A 23618-nucleotide genomic window follows, 5' to 3' on the forward strand; every position below is an offset into this window, starting at 1 on the left:
TAATTTACAGTTTATTTTTGAAGAGGAAAATGGCACAATCAATATGCATTTGATTTCAAGTGTATTGATTCCAGATTTGCCTTTAAAAGTTTATTAAGTAAGCATCTTACTCAAAGGCCTTCCCTTCTAGGAGAGTTTATGAGAATGTGGAGCTTTTCAGAAGAAGGGTAGAAATAGTGCTTCTTATTGGTATTGTACGTCTATATTTTAAAAGATTTTATGTGAAAAATATGTTGGCAGTGAATTATCTTGAGGGGCATAATTACCTTTTTCCGTACATGAACATTAAGGAACAAGTTTGTAAGGATCACATTCCATTTAGATCACAGCAGTGAACAATTAAAAGAAGCCAAGTAGTGCCTGATATCATGAGCTTTGTTTTACATTGCTGAAATCTCCTTTAGATGATTCTATGTTTGGAAAGGTTAGGCAGTGTTAATGCCAGAGAGCATTGACATTCTTTTTATTGAATGGCAGCACATTCCAGGCTTCAAAACTGTGTCAGGACCTCAGAAATTTAAAGTAGTCTGGGTTTACACTGCATTCTAAGGCTGAGTATTTAAATGCATATTTGGTATTCAATAAAGCTGAATATATTTGGCTTTACAGAATACGAAACCATTACTGAGGTGTGTTTGCTCTTTCCTGAAACACCCAGTGCATCATCTTTTCTTTGAAAAGCAAGTATTATTGCCTCTCCCTGGCTGCAGTGTTAGGACATGCAGACTTACATAGGAAATTTGAGCAAAGATTATCCTGAGGAAAGCAGTGTTCTCCAATACAGATCCTGGCAGGACCTTTGAGTTGTGTGGCAAAAATCAGAACAGTGGAGGTGAGCGCAGTTCTGGGTATTTACAGTGCCAAACCCACAAAACTGGTATAATTGGGCGAATGGTACTTCACTGATTGGTTGTTTCTTTTTCTCATCTCATGTTTTTAAATAAAGTAAATGTGTCAAACCTGTTTTGCTGTGGAGGACAATAACAGATAAACAAAAGGAATCTCTGTATGGAAGTGTGTTTCTTCTTCTGAAGACTGAACAATTTTCTCCCGAAGGGAACCAGAAATTCCCTAATAACAACATGAAGGGTATTAAAAAAGCACAGCTGGTTTTTAGGGTTCTCTGTTGGTTCTAATTTTTGCCATGTCCAGCACTCTGAGGATAGCAGGTGTCCTGTAAGCCAGGTTTAGGTTGCACTTTTAAAGAGACTTCTTTTAAAAAAACCCCTTTATTGCCCCCAAGTACCCTGCTGGCTTCCACTTTACCTGCTAGAGGGTATCTGAGGGATGGGGACATAAGCAGTGTTGTTCTTCCCCTTGTTATTTGAGGCAGAGAACTGATTTCCTTCTACCTACACATTCTTCTTTTCTCTTTGGACTGCTAAAACTTGCTCATCTTAGTTGAGTCTGAAGCTGCCCATGAGCTTGTAGTCTCTGATGGTGATCTGCAATAGGATTTTTATGGAGCTGCTCCATGACTGCTGCTGAGATTTGGCTAGCACAGCTCTCCTTAGTCAAATTTTCCTTAGGAAGAGGTACTTACTTTTTCTGTGCTACCGTGCAGCCAGCACAGGTTGGTAAATAGAAACGAAAGCCTTTTTTTTTTTTTTTTTTTTGTAGGGAGCTGCAGAGGAAACCTTGTGTAATATGAAAAATCAGTCTCTGCTTATGGGAATGTGTTTAGACCTGTCTCATTTTACTAAGGACTGTTACTCATGGGAATGGAAGAGAAGGGAAAACCTGGGGAAAATGTGAGATAGCAGGGCTGAAATGGCTAAGATGCCACTAATAATAAAGGAGTGATCTGCAGGAGACAGCACAGTGGTGTTTGAACATGTGAACCTGCATAGGTGTTCTCGTGTTCTCTGTGAGCAGTGAACACAGGAATTTCACTGAGAAATATTACTGGGGAACCCACTTGAGCCTTGGTTGGTAAATTTGTACCTGTTGATTTGTTTCTGTGTGTTTGGAGAGGTGTCTGAAAATAACTTTTTTGGATTTGTTTGTAACTCAAAGAATAGGGACTTGGGGAGGCTACAGCCATGGGAATCATAAAACTTAGAAGGAGAAGTGGAGATGGATGTAATAACTGTAGCAGAAGCAAGGACAAGATGAATTTGGCTTAGAGGTAGGGGTGATGAAAGGAAGATTGAAAGCCAAGGTATGAATGAGCCAAAAAATGACAAATCTTTAGTCAGGTGCAACTTCAAGATGTCGTTTTCAGACACAACAGTGTGCTTTCATACAGCTCTAATTTTCTTGAGTTATTGTGAATTTAACAGCAAAAAAATGATGATGAAAATACGAGGAATTTCACTCCTGACTTAATTTGCCTTTTGCTTTCTATAGGCTTCTATAAGAAGCAAGTTTTCATTTAACATTGAGGGAAACACTTCCTTTTTATCTCCTTAAAGTCTAGGAATGATTTCAGTGTGGACTGAGCCTCGGATAATGAGCATTCGGGACTGTTTTGCACAACTTCATGTCTAGTAACTGGAGTAAACTTATTTTAGAAGGAATACAGAGAGTAGATCCTCTTTTTTTTTTTTAAGTACAACCTTAACAATTCTATGATTCTCCTGAAATCCTTATAAATTACACACGTGGAACTGAAATCAAAATCAGGCACACTGCATGTGTTGCAGCATAAGAACAGAAAGCAACCAAATATTGTAATTCTCGTGTTCTGGGTGAACAGTTTTCTTTACAAAGAGTCAAGACAAATTTAAAACCCCACGATTCCAGAATTATTTATACTACTGACAGTGAAGATGTGAAATGTTGATCTCTTGTTACTAGAATATTGTAATAGCTTGTAGTAAATATTTTTGTTTGTTTCTTAATTAAACTGCTACTGTCCATATTAGTTCTTTCGCTGATATAAATCCAGCCAGGCAAGCTGTGCAGCTGCAAGTCCAAAGCTCCACAAAGGATGCTTCTCATTCAGATGGTGCATTTTAATGATAGCTTTTATTTTTGTGTGATAAAAAGATATATCAGTGATTCTCTGCTCAAGGACAAGATTGTCATACGTAATCTTGGAATGTTAGAAAACTATGTCAGCTTAATTATTGTTTCTTAGTACATTAAGGTAGAAGGGGAGGAGTATGAGATTGAAATAGTTGATTTATAACAGACTTTTCTGTATTACTTACTTCACTTTGTTTCTGGGGTGTGCTTTTGCTTTTTCTGGTTCTCATAAAGTGAGTACTCAGTTTGGTGACTGGTACTCGATGAGCAGACCACAGTCCCCAATCCTTCTGATTATGTGGTAGCCCCCTTGTGTCTTTTTTTTTAGAAGGACCACATGTGGAAAGCTGTCTGAAGCCTTTTCCCACTGTCCATAATTCCAGGGAGTGTGTAGCAATCTGAGTATGGAACTGGAGGGTTAATGAGCCAGAGTCCCAGCAGTCTCTGAGCTAATTCCTGTTTTGCCCAAGTTTGTGAGTGAAGGGTGAGAGAAAGAAACCAGAACAAAACTTTACCTGCTCTGCAACTCTGATTTGAAGAGAGAGCTGTAATTCCTTCTTCTGTATTCCCATATGCTTTTGGATATCATAGAATCATAGAATGGCCTTGGTTGGAAGGGACTTTTGAGATCATCTCATCCCAACCCCCCTGCTGTGGGGCAGGGCCACCTTCCACTAGACCAGGTCGCTCGGGGCCACATCCAGCCTGGCCTGATTAGGAAGAAAATGGGAAGAATAGGGAAGCATTTAGGAAAATTGACTTGGAAATATTGAAAATCTGTATTTTTTAATGTTACATTTCTGCACCAGTTACTGGTCTTTCTTGCAGCTTTTACACAGTTCTGTGTGGGAGAAGCAGAAACAAATCCAGTACAATTGAGAAGCCTAATGATTAGGCAGATTGATGAGCTGATGCTGTGAAAGGGGGAACTCGTTATTACAATTAACATTTTGCTGACTCGACACCTTTCCTACTTCAAGCATTAGGCACAGGGTACCTTTCTTTATTAATACAAGTGTTATCAAACTATTAAACACGGACTAAAGCTTTGCTCCAGATGAGCTATGATATCATAGTTCACAGCACTCTCTTCGAAAGGTCATGAAATGTATCAATTATTGTGATGTGTTTGAGATCTGCAGCAGAGGTTCTTCAGGGGGTTAATTGTTACTTTAGGCTACAGATTCTGCTCACTGTGAAAACATAAAAGAAGATTAAGGCACTGCTTTCAGACGAGAAATATTATCCTGTGGCTCCCTGTCTGTGTAGGGGTGAACAGAGAGTAGGCAGAGTGAGTGGGGATCCAGTAGGAGCCCAGGTCTCACAGGCAGTTCCAGAACAGATCTCACACCAAATATGCAAGAAAATGAAAGCACCAGCCAGAGGAATTGCCATGTCTTTCTGCCTTTCTGGATTGCAACCCCTGGGGAGGAATATGACTGCAACACAGCTGAGTGTTCCATGTATCTGCTTATGGAACACATGATGGATCCCTGCAGGTACAGGATTTGTCCCAGTGTCCTCCTTTGGAGTGGTATCAGTGGTTGCCATTGAACACAACTTTATCTTGGGTGAGCTACTGCACGTTCAGGACCCTCTGGGTTCCATTAGAACTTGCATTAACAGAACAAGAGTGCTGAATTATTGAACTGTGCACAGAGCAGCTTCCAGTTTAAAACAGCTGGAGTTAAACACAGGAGTTCTCTCAAATAAGTGTGGAATTCACCTGCAATGATGGGCCCATCCCTGGCAGTGTCCCAGGCCAGGTTGGATGGGGCTCTGAGCAACCTGGGACAGTGGAAGGTGTCCCTGCCCATGGCAGGGGGTTGGAACTGGATGATCTTTAAGGTCCCTTCCAACCCAAACCATTCTGTGATTCTCTGACTCTTCTATTCAAGAGTATCATGAATTTCAGCCACAGTGGGGCCTCTGCAGTACCATTTTTTAACAGGCCATGGAATTCTGAATCCACAGAACTTAAAGATCAGATTTATCACTGTGTGTTTCCTCTCCCTCTAACTACAGGCATTTGGCAAGATATTTCTTCTTAATATAGTTTTGATAAAAACAGAATTCTTAGTCTTTCATTACCTTTGCATGAGTTAGATTTTCTGCTGTTCTTCTCTTAAGCTTCTCTATACAAATATGGACAATACATTGAGGTGATGCATAAACTGCTTCCCTCTACTGATAGAAGTTAAAAAGATTTTCTGAGAAAATGTGTCTGCATTTGCAAATGCTGAATTTTTGCTCAGTATGTTGCCACCATACATTGAAACTCTGCCCTACTAGAATATTGTTTATTGCAGCTATTTTTTTTCGTAAAACATGTTTTGATTTTAATAAAATATCTTAGTTCAACTTTTATAGAGTGAGGAGTTTCCAACTGTTGTTATTAAATGACTTCTTATTTCAAAATGGAATTTATGTTAGAGGGGTTTTAAAAATAGAAGAAATCAAAACAAAATACGATAACTTGTTGACGTAAAACATTTGGTTCACAGTAATTAAAAACAGTTTTGAAAACAAGCACTTTAGCTTTTCATCCTAATTTGGGACATATCTCCCTCCTTCTTCTTCTCTTTTCCCTAAATGCTATGAAACTTTCATTGGAGAAAAAAAATAATCACTCATTGCCCTTTTTATCTTCCTTAAGTACCTGTGAAGCCTAGTTGTGGTTTTGTTTGTTTTTTTTTTTCATTGCCACTTGTTCAGAACAGATCTTTTGATTCCTTTTTTGGATTGAAAATGTCTCTTTGTCCATTTTCCTCATTATTCTGATGTCACCTAGGTTAGAGAAGAATAAAAGGAATAGCCTTGCTACCATCATTAAGATTCATTCTAACAGACATTTTGGAAATAAACAGAATATTTTACAGAACTCTATGCCAAAATACCATCTGTATCAATGAGGTAGGGCCTAAGATGAAAGTTTGAACAGAGAGCAGGTGAACAGCATGGACATGTGAAGAGAAGCAGTGGGAACAAAATAGGAGTAGAATAACTGTGTATTGGAGTGGAACTAGTGATTCTGTGATTCTGTGAGCAGAATTAGAGAACTGGGCAAAAGAGGGAGCAAAGACAGAGACCTTTGCAAAGAGAGACAGTGGCCAGTGTCTCGCAGTGAAATTGGATTTGGTCAGGATGAGTGAGATGTGTGCTGGAGGTTCTTTAAGATGAGGCCACAAACTGTATATGAAGAAATCATAGAATCATAAAATCACAGAATGGTTTGGCTTGGAAGGGACCTTAAAGATCATCCAGTTCCAACCCCCTGCCACGGGCAGGGACACCTTCCACCAGCCCAGGTTGCTCAGAGCCCCATCCAACCTGGCCTGGGACACTGCCAGGAATGGGGAAGCCACAGCTTCTCTGGGCAACCTGTGCCAGGGCCTGCCCACCCTCCCAGGGAAGAATCTTTTTCTAATATCCAACCTAAACCTGCTCTCTGTCAGTTTGAAGCCATTGCCCATGTCCTGTCACTCCAGGCCCTTGGAAATAGTCTCTCTCCATCTTCTTTGTGGGCTCCCACCTTTCCTCCCAGCAGAGCTGCTCCATCCTCTGATCATCTTGGTGTCCCTCCTCTGGACTTGGTCCAACAGGTCAGTGTGCTGGGAACCCTAGAAGAGGAATGCTGAGAAGGGAATGATGCAGACAAAGCCAGTGGTAGGTTTTTTGTGAGTCAGTGATGCAGAGATGCCTGTTCCTCACTCCAGAGAAGCCTTCTGGATAGGAGGCAGGGCAAAGGAAATGTGTGTCCTGCTAAAGAACAAGGCAAGAATGGAAAAATGTGCACTCCAGAAACTCTGTGACAAATGGGCCTTTCTGATGTCTGGGTTATTTCTAGAGCAGAAATCTGCAGGGCTAGGAATTGTGACAGAGCTTCGTTTGTAATTGCCGGGGAAACATCCCACCCACTCATTGTTCCCAGAGGACATTCTGGATTCAGAGGCTGGCAATGCATCCTGAATAACATCTCTGAGCAGCTTGTTTTCATGAAGAGCAGCCACCTGGCATCCCTGGGGGCACAGGCAGTAGGATAATCCAGCAGAAGAGAAAGGGATGGAGATGGGTGATGTTCATGTAATTTCTCTGAAGGGATATGACAGGTTCCATGTCCTGGGATAGCAGTAGGAAACTGGGAGCTGAAATTCCTTGCTGGGCTTCTGAAGACCCCAAAGTGCAATGCTGGAAATTCGACTTGGAAACCTGGAGTTTGAGTTCACCGAGCTCACAAGTCTCCTTTGAACCTGCCAATGTCGTTTCACTCCCAGACCTTTGTAAAGCAGATTTCAGGGTTCATTTGACCAACCACACCCAGGCCATGCCTGGAAGGATCAGCACAGTGCTAGTTTTCACCTTCTTTAAAATAAGTTCATTTATTGAGCAAATAAGCAAACTGTTTTCTCTTGGCTGTTTCTCCTGCTGCCTGATGAAGCTCATCTGTGGTGAAATAAGTATTCAACATAAATCCCAATAGAAAAAAAAACACACATCTTTTCCTAATAATACTGCACATTTAGTCAAATTATTTAAAAGGTTCCAGATGCCTAATCTGTTGCTAATATGCTCATTCTTATTTGGACATAAATGAAATTGCTTTGTTTCTGGAGGAATGATTCCATGTGATTATTCACATGAATATATGGTTCTTAGTTCTCCTAAAGTCCTGTAGGTTGTTAGGCATTTCTACAGATATGAGAAAAGTGACATTGATGTATTTTAATCAATAGGTGATGGAGGAGCTGGTACCTGAGACATCAGACATGTCCTTTATTCCCTCAGCCAGTGCCAGATGAAGTTTTGTGAGCTGCTGATTTGGATGGACTGTTGGGCTGATATTAGCAGGTCTGAACCTCTGTGTAGCCAGAGGTTTTATGTTTAGAACGTGGAACTCTGGGGCATCTGAGCAGTCATTTTGTTGGAGTGGTGTCTAAATTGCAAGACTTTGTGTGCAGACTTTGCACTTCTGGTTTTTGGCCTGATACCAAGTGACAGGATGCCTTTGATTCAGGCTTTGGGACTCCTGGAAGGCACCTTTGCTTGCCTACAATTACTTTCAGCCTACAAAGATCATAGGCATTACAGAAAAAAAAAAAAAAATCTAGAAATTAAGCTTAGAAGGGAAACCATGGAGACATGGAGTTCCCTCAGTGTGCTCCAAAGCAGGACCTGCTATACCCAGTGTAACGTTTGCCAGATGTGTCTTTGGGCTGCTCTTAAAAATCTTCAGTAATGAAGATGCCACATCTTCCTTATGGAACTTGTCCCAGGCCTTACCTGTGCCTGTTTGAAGGGCTGAAGTCTGCATATTTCTGGGAACTTTGAGGAAATACTACATTGGTGACTTCACACTGACAGCTGTTTTCTGGGAAATAAAAGCCTTTCTTTGTTAACTTTTGCTGAAATTTGGTCGTAACATGGGATTTTAATGCAAGATTCCATATCTCTGTAAATTCTTTGGAAATCAGTCAGGACAGTGTCAGAATAGGAAGAGGTTGCTTACATGACAGTGTTGTGTTCTTCTGTGCTCTGCAGTAGGAGCTCTGAGGCTTCTGCACAGGAAGGTGATGCCCCAGGATGCAAAAGACATTTCAGCAGCCTAAAACCACAGAGGATGCATGGCAATAAGATGCTGCACAAGAAATGTCTGTTTCTCCAGAGTATTTCTGAATTTGTTCTGAAAGCTTAGCTAAGTGACCTAGTTTATGAGTAATCTTAGCAAGAGGATCTTGTCCACTTTCTGTGACACCAGCACTTCAGAAAATCTTCAGCTTGGCTTGAGGACTTGGAGCAAGTCTCTGATGGGAAGCAGAGCATTACAGAACACCCCTTTTGACTCATAACTCTTTCCAGAGATCCTTTTGGTGTCCCCATATCCAGTCATCTTGGCGATCCTTTCTCTAATTCTAGAAATGCCACAGGTGGGGTCAGTTCAGGCCTGTGCTCATCCAGTTTAATGTATGTACCCTTACTATTCTTGCCCTCTCCTGTGTGTAAACAACTGGCAGGAACAAAGCATCATTCCTTGCTGGATGGGAGTGCCAGAGTTTCTGAAACCCAGTGCAGTAGAAGGCTGATTTCACTTTCCATCTCATTCCATATAATTCACGTATGTTGAAGTTACTCCCACGCAGACTGTGCTTTAAAACATTCACCTCTTCACTGCCTGTGAGGATGACCCAAGTATAAATCACCACCTTTTCTGATTCATTTTCACACAGTAACTCATTGCTCTCCAGGAATCTATTTAATATCACTTATTACTTTGCTGAGCGTTGCTGCTGTTTCTAATTACGTTCCTTGTTGTATCAGCATTAATTTGTCTTGCTGGAATCTAATTCTATTTCACACTTGTATTTCAGCCTTCTCAACAGCCCAGTATTTAAGTTTCTGTACTCTTCAGTATTCAGAACCTTTCCTTATTTAGCATCCTCTGCAAATCCAACTGACATGACTTTCAGAGTTGCTGCTACATTAAATGTAGGATAAACAATATACTGCTCTCTGACCTGATGCCACATCTGAGTTTCTTTCACATATTGCCACTATTTCCAATCTTTTTGTTTGGTTTTTTTTTTTTTTTTTTTTGGAATGGGACTACAGAAATTTGTTTTGTTGATATACCCACTCCATTTTTTGCTAATCGTAGGAAAAAATCAGAGAAGCATCTTCAAGAGGATAAAATGTGAAGCACTGATATCCACTGTTTCCCATTTTGCCCACTTGTTTTACATTAAATCCAACTGGGGCATTTCAAAGCAGCTTTCAATAGATCTGCATTTTACTGCCAACTGACAAAATAATTATTTCTTAAGAAAGAAAAAAAAAAAAAAGCAAATGATCAGGGATGCTGGTGGGAAGTAACTCCCCAGGGATCTTCATTTGTTTCCTACAGTTTTAGCACATACATTTAATTTGAATAAGTATTACCTAATTCAATCTTGTGTATGCACAGTTATTTTTTCCCTGTTTGGAAACTGGAAATTTCTTCATGGAAGAGATGATTAGACATTCGAATGGGCTGCCCAGGGAGGTGGTGGAGTCACCATCCCTGGATGGTGCTTAAGGAAAAGACTGGACAGGGCACTCAGTGCCATGGTCTCGTTGACATGGTGGTGTTTGGCCATAAGTTGGACTCCATGATCTTAGGGGGTCTTTTCAAATCTAATTTATCCTGTCACTCATGAGGAAGTGACTGCCAATTTTATTCAGAAATGTATATAATTAAATATATATATATATATATATATTTGAATTTACGTTTTGGAAAATGAAATTATTCAAACCCTAATGGTTGTAATTCCATGAAATCACAGTTCTCAAATACCTCAAGATAATGCTCAGAGTACCAAAATGCATGTATTTTGTTGACTCTTCCAGCTCCACGAAACCCCTGATTTCTGCCTTTGCCTCCCAATGTTTTATTGACATCTCTTAATTAGTATTGTGTACTTCTCCACTCCCTCAGCTGCTTGACATGGAGAAAGCTGCCTTGATCTTGTACCCTGCCCCATTTTTTCTGTCTTCCCCTTGCTGACTGTTCACCCAGAACTCCTTTCTGCACAGCATCTCTGTGTTATTTGGCAGAAGTTTGGCTCTGCAGATTGTGCCCCGCGATCGCGTTTCCATTTTTATGGCGCATTCAAAAGTTGCAATACAAACTTCATTAACGTTTTGCAGCTGGTAATAAATGCCCTGGAGTGAAGGGAAAGAATCTGGCATAGCCACATCCCCCTTTTAAGTCTTTCTCTGCTTCTCAGACTTTTCTTTGCCAGCTTAAAAGTGTTGCTAAAATTTACACGCCTCCCGTCTCCTCTGGTGTTGGTGTGATCATCGGCAGTTTGTGCAAGCTAAATTTGAAATCGCCACCAAAGGAAGCTGATAATGTGTTGCATGCCTCTTTCTCCCACTTTGTGGGGGGATAAGTGGCTTCACATGGTGTAAGACAATGGAGAAATGGGTTTTAAGTGTGCAGTGGCAAAGCCCTAGGGTGGGATTTTGCTTTACCAGGAATTCTGTGACTGATTTCACAGGAGCAAGATGTTCAGCCTAGATTCTTCCAGCTGCAGACACTGACACAGGACTGGGGTAGACAAGCTCCAAGAGAACACAGAACTTACCTCTTAGCACTAAAGCACAGAACTAAATGCATCTCTTCCAGAACTGGGATCACATACTCAATTTTTAAATCACATACTTAAATTTTTAAATTCCCTTCATGATAAGGGAACTGATACGTTGCAGTTTGGAAAAGCAACGTGACTATTAAATGTTGCTACGAGACTCCCACATAAAGAATTGCAATTTGAGCTTTTCAAATTGCGAAACTGCCGATTGTCTTGGTTCCACTGGGACCAAGGTGCTTATATTGAAGTGTATAGTGGTGCCTGAATGAGTGGTTTTAAAGATAAAATTCAGGTAGACTGTTGCCTACCTGAGACAAATAGGTTTGAAGTAAAAAAAGATTACATGACTTTGGAACATTTTGTATTTTAGGGAGAGCTACTGCAAGTAGCTGGGTGATTGTGTAACCAACAGTTTTTAACAGGATTTACACAGAAATGATAGTTCTATGCTTAAAATAATTTACAGAGAGAAACTCTTAAATTAAATCCCTTCCAGTTATTAAAATGTTGCAGGATTATGGGAACTAGTAAAAGGTAATTTTTTTTGTTGAAAAATTACAGTGGATAAATTGTTTTAAAATGGGTTGCATTTATTTATTATTCCATGAACTTCTCCATCAGATGTTCACAGTTCACATGAGAAAGTGTGAAACCAGGCTGGCTATTACAGTGATGATGCTCTGGATTCCAGGGTACGAAGTGGTTGAAAATCCAGGTGGAAGGTAGTGGCTATTGCTGATAATTGTTATTTTTCCACAGCAACTCTTTGAAACTCACCTTGTTCTCCCTTTGTTTAACCTGTGTGGTAGGTCCATGTCCAGTCAAGACCAAAGCTATTAAATTAATTTAGCCTTACAAAGGAAGGCAGGCACATGTATGACTCAGAAACTGTTCTCTTTATGTCTGGCTATATTTACTTCAGCATATTTTTAAATCTTTGTGTGGCATTTCTTTGTGTTCTTTGAGAAAGTTCAGGAGTTACACAAAAAAACCCGAAATGGAGGGGGTGACAGGGTATCCCTTCATGCCCTGAGCTTAATTTGTGACATTCCCCTACCAACAAACCTGAGTACCACTGCCAGTCTCTTTGGAAATCCCACCAGATGTATTTGTATGTCTGGCCCTTTGCCTTGTCAGGATCAGACTCAGTATGATTTATTAATCATCTACAAAGAGCATTGATAAACAATGAATATTTATGACTACAGATGTAACCCTATTGTTTGGGTAAATTATAGTGTTTTTCTGGTAATATTCTGAATGGCTCCAAGTTTACATAAATAATTCATACTTGTAAGGCCATATGTTAAACTGTCATTGTAAAAAACTAAGTGCTGCCAGTTTTCCCTTGAACCATATGTAAATATCAAGAACTTGATATTAAACAGTGATATAAAGACTAAGCACCTTAATGCCATTTTCACAATAACAATTGTAATATGGCACAGTGCACTGGATGCATTAAGGTGAGCTTGAGCAGCAAAATAACTTTTAAATACAGAGGAGAAAGGAACCATTTTTATTTCTGAAGAAACTACAGTGCATTTATAACCAGAGCTAGTTTTTATCAAGGTACTCATTGCATGAATGTGTATGTGAAATTATATATATATATATTTATATATATATGTAGATCATCTTGTTCCAACCCCCTGCCATGGGCAGGGACCACCTTCCACTATCCCAGGTTTCTCAGAGCCCCATCCAACCTGGCCTGGGACACTTCCAGGGATGGGGCAGCCACAGCTTCTCTGAGTTTTTGAATTTTCCTTGTTTTTTGTTTGGTTGGTTGGTTGGTTGTTGTTGTTGTTGGTGGTGGTGGTGGTTGGTTGGGGGTTTTTTGTTTGCTTGTTTGTTTGTTTGTTTCTAATCCCATTTTCAGGGGAAGAATCACATCTGTGGGTTTCACCTAATAAGGCTTGTAATGGGTTTTAAACCCATTTTAGTGGGTTTTAAACCAAAAGCTCATTTCATTCCTTGTCTTGAGTCTGCAATGGACTGGCAATGTTTTGGGGGTCATACAAATAAAGGGGATCTGTTTGTGATACCCCAATTCGTATTCCTAGATGCTCATTTGGACAGCACAGTTTTTACACAAAACTAAAGCTTTTGTGTTAAAGTAGAAATTAAAGTAGAAACCTGCTAAGAATATTGCAGTTGTTAAAAAGAGTTACTTGTTTGATGCTTCCTGGGCATACTTAGAGGTGAACTTCTGGATTTTGTCATTGGAAATATGATTTTGCAGACTTTTGCTGTTGCTGGTAGTGCAAAACCTCAGGAAGCCAGGAGAGAGGGGTGCTGGATTCTGTTCTTCCCTGGACATCTTTTGCTGAATTCCAGTCAATTATTGCAAGTCCAGTGAGATCATTGGGGCTGCCCAGGTGCAACCACATTGAAGAGCCCGAATTTCAGCACTAGGAGTTACAAAGCCAAGGATGTAGAAGAGAGAAAGTCTCTTGCTTTGCTCCCCAAGTGCAGGCTGAGCTGGCATGGCTGGTTGGTTAGAAGCACCTGCTTGGAGGAGGTGTTCTCTTGTGGGAAAATATAATTAAACACCTGAAATCCTCGTGATCCGAGCAAACTGGCTGTGGTTTAATTCACAGAGAAACATAGAAGTGCTGTCCAAGTGCAGTGTATTTCCAGGTTTCCACAGCTCAGAGGCCCACCCACCTGAGGATGCAGGGATGGATCTTTGCCACGATAGGTAACTCATAAGGAAATGAACCATCCAGATAAATCTAGATGGTGCTTCATTATATTTTTATTTCTTTTCTGAACTTTTTTTTCTTGTTTCCTAATAGGAAAAAAAAAAAAAAAAACCAAACCAACAAACCTGTATCTCTTCAAGGAACACAGTCAGCACCTTCTGGTGCTGGTGTGCATGTGTACCTGGGTGTGCAAGTGCTCTGGTGGCAGCCCAGGTGCTGTGGGTACCTCTCAGTACAGCCTGTTAGCGGCTAGATGGCACTATTGCCAGAGGGAAGGGCCGGTCCCGGGAGGAAATACCCGGTGAATTCACATTATTTCCTTTCCTCAGCAAGAGGCTTATCAGAAGGTAGCTGTCCACTGCCCACTGCACTGAGATGCGTTTCGAAGGTCTGGTTTTGCCAAGGGGATGCTCAGTGACCCTCCTTCCCACAGGGTCTGAGGCACCACCGCAGTGGCAGTGGGTGTGTAGACAGGATGATGTCTCGGGTCTAATTCCACATCCCAGAAAACCCCACGAGAAAAACCCACAGCAACATTCCTGCACTTATTCTGTATTCCTATTATTTGGGAAAACTTTATGGAAAGGCAAAGTGCTCCCAGATTTTTATGTTCATCTGAGGGCGATTGTGCCTTAGGAATGGTCTGTTGGAAACCTCTGACCTGAGTTCTAATCTGATTTAAACTCGTTTAAATTCAGGATAACTCTGGGCTAAGTGCAGTGTAAGGGTAGTGCCAGTCCATGGGATAGCAACGGGTGGTTCACAGAAACACAAACAGCAGCTGGCTTTGTGTCCTTAGTTAATTTCATTATATAGTTTTAGGTTAACTTAAACAAAATAGTGACCTTATTATTTTAAGAAACCTATTTTGAGAGGAGGGAGTCGTATTTCTTGTATAAATCCATCTTCAAATGTCTTCTTGAGATGTACAAGTGGCTGGAGATGGAGTTGAGTTTATGTGGGGAGAGTAAGAGAGTACTAAATTTCACTGACCACAGTTGCTTTAAATTATGCAATGAAGAGGGAGATGCTGTTTATCCATGAAAAAACAAGCTTGGCAGCAGAGATCACAGAGGGGGCATTGCTTTTGTAATTTCTTTTTCCTACAGAACAGGTACCAGGAGATGGATTGGGGTGCCCTGCAGGAAATACCTGAATTACATTAGACAAAAAAAATAAAAAGGGTTCAGTGGTAATCAGAATCTTTATCTTGATTTCTGTCTCAAGCACTATTCTTCTGTAGTTTTACAAGAAACAAGTAAAAATAAATGGTTGGATTCTGTTTTGCTTAAATGTAAATTAAGGTGAGTCTCAGGGCTTTCTCCCAATATGAAATTTAGTAAGACCTGGAAAATTTTTTTCAAATACTAAAATCATAGTTCCATAGGATATTTTCTGGTTTTTGAAGACATCTTCTACATATTCTTTATTCTCTTACCCTCTTTTCTCTGCAGTTAAAGTCTATTTTAAAATATCGGTGTTCTAAATCGCATGATCATCTTCAAAATCACAGCAGGGAATTTCAGAATGTGTTCCAACAACAAATCTAACTACTTCCAGTATTTCCTATTGCACATCTCTGTCATGCCTGCTATTTTGTCTGTGTGTTTTGTCTACAGGATGAAAAGGAGAAGCTGACGTGCAGTGACCGCGTGCCTGGATACGCAGCAAACTTTGGATTGATTTTATTTATGGTAACATTTCTTCATTTCTTCATGTTTATTAGGTGTGAGAGACATTGTGATGGGGCATCTTGAGGGGAGCCCTGAACTGGTAGTTCTCAAATACGCTAAAAATCTGAAGCCAGGGTTACAACCTCCAGTTTGTGGGAAGTACTGGGGGGGTTTACAGAGCTCAGGGCCCTCCTCCAGCTTTATTCCCTTTTTCCAAAGGCTGCCTATGGAAGGGCTGTTGCCTGAATTATGTGAATTGTATATTAGCCACATTTTCTCTACATATTAGGTGTGTCCTTCATATATATATATATATATATATATATATATATATATATATATATCTGGATGTATTTGCAATACCCTGAGTTAGTTTACCATCCTGAGGCAATACCAACCATTTGATTTTTAGACAGAACCTCTCACTGGCATCAGCCATGACTTCACTGAAAGCATGACTAAGCACATAGCCCTGATTTGGCTTTTACAAGTCATCCTTTTGCAGACAAGGTGCTTACACGTGCTCTTGACTTCAAACACGTGTTTAAATCTGCCCCAAGCATGAGCTTAAAGTGCTTTCCTGAGTCATTGCCTGTGTATCACGCTCCCTGCTCACTGTAAGGTCCTAGAGAGATTTATGAAGGGTTTATAACCTTCAGTTTGTGAGATGTAAAATTCAGAGCTCCAATTGTTCAAATTCTGTTAGAGACTGGTGGAACTAGGCTGTCTTTCACCATTGGGTGAGATGGGTACAATTATTTATTTTTTTTTTAATATTTTGAGCATTATTTTTATGTAAGGCAACTTGCAAACCATGGATGGAACTCAAGCCAGCTCTTGATGAGAGAGAGCTGGCTCTGCTCTCCTGTGTGGACCTTACAATTTGCTCTTTATTGTATGTGATATTTCCTTTTTTTTTTTTCTGCTAGATTAGTTAAACAAGAATTGAAAACATAAAGTTTGTTGTTGGTCTGTGCAATGGAATTGTACTGGGAAACTGAATTGGTCTGATCTACCACCGTTATTCACACAGGTTTTTTTTAGCTGTAAACACTAAACATGTAATAGGTAATGAAACCTTGAATTTACATGGGTGTTTGCATTTATACAGGACAGAGACAGAGAAGACCCAGACACAGACCCTCGTATGCACACCTTGCAATTTCTAGTGCTGCAGAAGTGATTGTTGAATTTTTAATACTCCCTGTGTCAGGCCCAAAGGGTCTGGTGTCCCAAATCCACAGGCTTTGTCCATGAAGATATCTACATTACCCTAGAACGATGCTGTTGTGTTCTGTCCCCCGCCTTTACATCCCATACTTTCCCTGATGATTCTTGGAGCTGCCAGTGGTATTCCAATTGTAAAAATCTTTCCTTTTTTTTTTTTTCCTCTTCATTTCTATACTTCTTTTTTGCCCTTCACTTTTGTAAATCCCCCTTCAAGGACTCTAGTGTTGTTTTTTTTGTTGTTGTTTTTTGTTTGTTTGATTGGTTGGGTTTTTGTGTGTTTTTTGGGAGGTTTGTTTGTTGGGGGTTTTTTTGCCTTTCTCTCTGGGTTTTCCTCTGTCATTATTAAGCCAGGCACGCTGTTTGCTTTGTGAAAAGTGCAGGTTGAAAAAAAAAAAAAAATTGGGGTTTGTTTCTTTTGCCCCACTGGTCGTGTCTTACACCACCAAGTAATTCCAAGGATTATTTTACACATTTATGGATGCTTTAAAGTCTGATCACAGTTCTTCTGTTGTACACAAAGCCTCGCTGGACTGCAGAGGGGGCAGCAGATCCAGCCTTGATTTCAGCCATGTCTTTTGCAGGGATTTTAGGACAAGTCTTATTTTTTGCCTAGTGAGAACAGTGGTAGCAGGAGATCTGAGCTCAGCTGGGCATCTATAAGTTTCTCTTGGGTGTGATTAATAATAATGTATGTCACACTTAATAAACCCTGTATTCAGAAGGAGAATGCTGTGGCAAAGATTTCTGAGTGATGTGTGATGAAGATGTTGGTAGCTGCTGGAAGGGAGGATGGCCCAGGGCAGTGCCATCACTGCAGCCTTTCTTTGTGATCAGCACAATTGGCTCAATCAGAAGGAAGAAAACCAATTTTTTGGCACAGGAGTTCAGCCTGTCCTGCCTTTTGGACCCCTTTTGCCTCTTCTTACTCACATGGTGTAATACTTGACTCTACAATAGCCCTACTGGAGAGCCAAAGAACTGTTTGGACATTAAATTGTTATCCTGCTTGGATGAAGGTAGCAGTGTAGCCCACGGGATTTTATAGCTTCCTTCTCGGATCCAGTTTGCTTTCCTGTTTGTCTTCATTCATACCAGGCTCAGTAGGTGACCTTCCCTGCAGCCAATTTTCACATCTGTTTCTAAGCAGTTCAGTCCTTGATGGACTAGTTTGGATACTCAGGGATGGAACTGTTGGCCACAGCAGGGGGAGAACTGGCCAGATGAAATGTTGGCAAAGACAACAAAACCCAAGGCGGGCGCTTGAACAAAAGGTGACTGCCTGGCCTGGAATTTGGGCAAAAGGGGTGTTTTGAGGAATGAGAGAAATGCTGTGAAGGTACAGGAACGATTCTTTCCCTCTCAGTGACTGTCTGGGGAGTGAGAACTGTGCTCTCACTCACTGTGCAGTCCTACAAGCCCTCCTCAATTGTCTCTTGTTGCTGGATGCACAGACAATGAAGACTCCTAAAGGAGTGTTTTCCCATCTGTGTCTAAGCAGGTGTTCAAAAACATCTGGGCAACTGACAGTTTCTGGAGCCCTGGCGCTTTTGCAAAGCAAATATTTTTGTTCTTTAAGCAAACAAACCATTTTTTTCCCGATAACTTTGTATGCCTTGCAGTGGCACTGCACGAACAGAGGAGGCCACAGCAGTGCATTCCTCTGATGGCATCTCACCCTCCAGGAACCTTCCTCATTGCTGTGGATCCCTTCCACCCTTTGAGTTTGCTGTTCCACTTCCATGATCTGAAGTTTCCTCTCTCCCTCTGTTCAGTGATGACTGTCCTTGACTCTCCTTCCTCTGCTGTTGGGATATTCCTAAGGGGAAGCTTGTGATGGAGAGGGGTGTCTGTGGAGACCCAGAGAGCTCATCATCATCTCCAGAATGATTGCGTTCAAGTTTACTTTGCTGGTTTTCCCTTGTCCACCACCACAGTAAAAAACTTCCAAGGAAATCCACAGGGAAAAGAAACAGGAAAAGAGTGTTAGGAAAGTGATTAAGAGGAAAGAATCTGTGGCTCAGTCTTAAAAAAGAGCTCAAGATGACCGTAGAGGTGGAAGGTGAATCAGATTAATTCCAGGGGAGGGCTGTTTTGTTTTCTTCCTTTATTGGGGATTTTACTCTCTTCTGTACTGATTGCAGTGGGTAAGTAAGAAAAAGGTTATGGTCTTCGTGTTGCTGCATCACTTCTGTCATAGTAAGAGCTGAGTAGGTAGTTCAGCATAAATCAGATTTCTTTCTGCATGGTTGGCAGGTAAGTCAAGAGAAAAAAAGAGAAAAATAGATACAAAAATTAGAAATGTTCTGTCCACACAATGAAAACTACAAAACAAAAGGAGAGAATATTTTATGCCATTGGAAAAGTTTTCATTTAAATTTGTTGCGGCTCAGATTATTTTTTCTTTAGGCCATTATTTGAATGAAAAATATTAGCATGAAGCAAAAACTCATTGTTCACCCACATTTCATTTAAAATTAATGAAACAGGTCTTTAAAAAGTAAAAATTAGATGCTTTACTAGATCTAATATTTCATTAGTATTTTCTGACAAAACTTATTAGTGAATTTCATCAAATATCTCCAGGAGTTTTCTCCAGATCATTATTTTTTAGTATGTTTACCAGTTCTCCATTAAAGCAAAATGTGCCCAGTTTTCACCTTCAGCCTTTAATAATACTCTGAATCTCATTCCAGTTCTTTTGCAATAGTTCCTTTTCATGCAACAGCCTTTCTCTGCATACAGGAATTCAATAAACTACTGCTGGATCATTAAGATGAGCTGTTAAGTTTCCTTATACCCATGTTGTGAATCTGGGCCCCCAGGCCCAGTGAAATAATTGCAATAGTCTAATCTTTCACATTTAGGTAGTCTCTTTCATCTGGGGATCTCAAGATGTTATACTTAAAATAATGAATGTATGCTGGAATTCTTGCCAAAGGCAAAAATGAAAGAGAAAAATGTATATTCTCCCTCTTTTTCTGCTCTGAGTATGAAAATTTGCTATTTTTTATTGCTATTTTATTGATTTTTTTTTCCATTGTGGGGTGTTTTAGATATTTATTTCTTTTTAAACCAGAATACCAAAGCCCTGTGAAATTCAAATTCTTCTTGTGGGAACTTGACCTTACGTAGCAGGGTTGACTTTCCTCATCTCATGGGTCAAAGCCAACCCATGAAGGATGCCAAGGATACCAAGTGATTTCTGGGACACAAATGTAAAGTGAAGCCCTAGTAACCCTTCTTAGGATAGTCTTAAAAGAATAATAATAGGGGAAATTATTTTTTTTAATTAAATTCTAAGTTGCCACTTCACTGTGCAGAGGTGGAGCAGTTTCAGCCAGTAAAGGCCATTTACCTGCACATGCATGAAGGTCCTTTAGTCCAAGGCCTCTGAACCTCTTGCCAGAGAAAAAACCTTTGCTTTTGCATTTGCTTTTGCTTTGCTTTTGCTTTGCAGCTGCATTTGAACCCAAACAACCCCAGTTTCACCACGTGAATGACGTGTGTGGCTTTAGTCAGAAGGGACATGACAACTTCAGGAACAGAATCAGTGTCACAGAACCCTGGAAAGGCTTGCCTTGGAAGGGACCTTAAAGATTATCTACTTCCAATCCCCCTGCCATGGGCAGGGGTGCCATTCACACAATCATGTTGCTCAGAGCCCCATCCAACCTGGCCTGGGACACTGCCAGGGATGGGGCAGCCACAGCTTCTCTGGGCAACCTGTGCCAGGGCCTGCCCACCCTCCCAGGGAAGAACTTTTTAATAACATCTCACCTAAATCTCTCCTTTCTTTTTGTTTACAACCATCCCCCCCCTTGTCCTATCACTACCTGCCCATGTTAAAAGCCACTCTCCCTCTTTTTTGTAAACCCCCTTTCCCTTTGGGTACTGGAAGGTGCTGTAAGGTCTCCCTGGAGCTTTCTCTTCTTCAGGCTGGATAACCCCTCTGATCATTCTCTGACAGTTGAATTGTTGTGCCAGCTTGGAGTTCTGCACCCCTTTTCTCATTTATGTCCCTGTCTGTCAGCGAGTTCTGAGTTCTCACATTTCCATTTGATCGTCCTGATATCATCGCGTCGCTCTTACAAATAACTCAGCACCACGAACTGCCAGTGGCAAACTTGAACTAACCTCTGTGTGCATTTCTTTGCAGATTATGCTGACGTTTTCAGCAGTTTTTGGTGTCATTGTGTACCGAATCACCACAGCAGCAGCTCTGTCGTTCAGCATGAACGAGACAACCAGGTCGAACGTTCGAGTGACTGTGACTGCCACTGCTGTCATCATTAACCTCGTGGTGATACTCATCCTGGATGAAATCTATGGAGCTGTTGCCAAATGGCTGACAGAAATTGGTAAGAACTCTCCCACCACATTCCTCCCTAGTACATTACAAGTATTGACAGGAGGGGTTGCAAGGAGGCTCCAGTAGGAATATTTTCTCCTGGAAAGCACCAGAGGAAATATTCAAGCCTGTGGGGTGAGGTGCTCTGTGCCAAGGTCCACTTATCTAGGCCTGGTTGAGCATTTCTGCCCTGGCATGTGTTTTGAATACACCTCTTTAGGCCTGGGAGCTGAGTTTACTGACAGTCACTGGGTTGTTTCTCAGATGTTGATGACTCTGGCAAATGCTTGCCATGGTATTATTAACCATTTCCTTACCACTCAAGTGATTTTTTTTTTTTTTTTCCATTTTAGAGGCATGTCTGGGCTGGAATTTTTTGTAATGATATCTATTTCAGTTAGAGGTTGGACTTTAAAGTTTTTTTTTTACCTCTCATCATATTGTTACAAGCCTGGCAACTTATTTAAGTCGTTTAAAGGCAAGTCATTCATTTGACTAGTGCAGAGATTTAGGCTAGAGTGTTGTTTTGTTATATACATTAGGGTATATAGCTGTCATTAGATATTATTTCCCACAGGTTCACTCATCACCTCTAATTCTAGGTGCTTCAAAGTCATTTATTTATTATGAAGTCATTTATTCCAAGCACTGAAAAGTTATTTTTGTGGGTTTGTAGTTGAGATAGTCCTGAGATAATCTTTGAAATGTGGTCCTGTGGTTTTACCAGTAAGGTTAGCCTGTTAGTTTAGATTAAATTCATAAAGTATTTGAAAGAGACAAATAGAAAGCAATTAATTTTCACAAAGTGCCACTGTACATGGTTATCTTTATTTAGGCAACATTCCTAATCATCAATCATATGTTTTGTTTAAGAACAGAACGGTCAGAATAATCTCTAGTGCTACAAATTACAAGAGTTAGAGAGTTCATTTAGGCAGCTTTCAGATGCCAAATGCAATCAAAATGTTTTTTAAAAATTACTATTCATACATGCTGATAAATGCTCCTTAACTTGTGAACTTTCATTTTGCTGAGCAGAGCAAAATATACTGCCTTCTCTTTTCACACTGCAGTTAATTGACAAGCTGAGGAACACACTTGGGTTGGAGGAATAGCTCTTGACAGCATAGCTTACTATTCTAACCCCAAGTACACTTGAATCTTTTTCAACTGAGAGTTTACTTCTGTAAGCACAAGAATTGTACCACTGACAGCAGTTGCATTCGTCATAAGGTCAAAGCCATGGATCTGCCTCAATAGCTGCTCAGGCAGTGCTTTAAGGGGAAAAAAAGGAGAAGTTTTGAGGGGGGAAAAAAGGAGTAGTTTTGTTGTGATCGTTTGAGTTAGAAGGGACCTTAAAGATCATCCAGTTCCAACCCCCTGCCATGGGCAGGAACACCTTCCAGTAGCCCAGGTTGCTCAGAGCCCCATCCAGCCTGGCCTGGGACATTTCCTGGCCAAGGAAGAACCAGTCAAACAGGGATAAAATCAAAACTCCTTGTGTTTGTGTCTTACAAAGGCAGAAACTCCTTCAGTGAGCTCAGACTCCTCCACAGTTACCTCAGCTCATTCTCCACCTGGAAAGTTTCAGCTGCCCAGTTTGGGTGTGAGATACACAACCCACCATAATTCATCTTTTTGGGAGGTGTGTGTGTGGGGGGGGGGAAGTTTTCCCTGTTCCTAAAACACCTCTTCTGGCTGAATGCATTTCTTGTGCAGCAGACTCGACCTGGCTGGAGGACAAATTCTACACATGCCAGGCTATGGTATAGCATGTCTGAGTGTGGGGAGGGAGGGAAGTGCTGAGTGAGCCTCTGGCACCATATAAGGTGTGTAAATGTTCATCCAGAGGCTGAGCTCATCCTTGGGGGGGTTCTCCATGAGGCAAAGATTGGGATTTTTCTCCCTCAAATGAAAAGCTGCACCGCTGTGGCTCCACATCCCCTGCTGCCCTGAGCTGTTGTCCTGTGGGTCTAATTCAGCCTGTGGGATCACCTACAAATTGTCCAAATCCCTTGAGGGTTTAATTAAGCTTTTCTATATATTTAGGTGAACAAAGCTCATCAAATTGTGCACTGATTTTCTATGAAAATATAGGTGAAAGTATCCCCAATAAAGCCTGGCAGTGGTGACTCATTAAGTTGGCAATTCCTTTCTTGCTCAAAAAAGCCATTATGCTTCTTCTTTAAAACAAAACGAAACAAAAACAAAGCAAACAAAACACCCAAACTGTGCCCAAAACAAAACTGTGCAAGTACAGGAGTACTCTTAATGAAATCCTTAAAGCCAGAGCCCTGCACCTCCTTTTTATTCCCCACTTCTGTTGTGCCACAGAAAGTCAGCCAAGAATAATAAAGTTAATTATAAAATAATCTGCTCTCGCATTAGTTATAGCCCAGGATGAGCGTGGAAAAACAACAATTTAACAACTATAGAGTATTTAAGTATTTAAAAATATTTAATTTTACTGTCAATTTGAAAAACCTGTGTCTTATATCTTCTGCTACTGAAAAACTTCCATGGAAACTGGAAATAAACCTGGGAACATGGTAATGAATAT

The 23618-nt window shown here is 40.7% G+C and overlaps 1 protein-coding gene across 1 annotated transcript in view; it reads left to right on the plus strand.

Annotated features, from left to right (window-relative positions):
• The window catches only part of ANO2 (anoctamin 2), a 94068-nt gene that overhangs the window by 43084 nt on the left and 27366 nt on the right, over window positions 1-23618 (plus strand). The window contains exons 12-13 of the mRNA XM_027901294.1: window positions 15427-15501; window positions 20867-21068. Coding sequence (XP_027757095.1) covers window positions 15427-15501; window positions 20867-21068 — 277 coding nt within the window. The remainder of the gene's footprint in view (window positions 1-15426; window positions 15502-20866; window positions 21069-23618) is intronic.

This window comes from Empidonax traillii, unplaced genomic scaffold, assembly GCF_003031625.1.
Source record: "Empidonax traillii isolate 1590-97213 ecotype Southwest subspecies unplaced genomic scaffold, ASM303162v1 scaffold770:size447908, whole genome shotgun sequence".
Classification (NCBI taxonomy): Eukaryota; Metazoa; Chordata; class Aves; order Passeriformes; family Tyrannidae; genus Empidonax; species Empidonax traillii.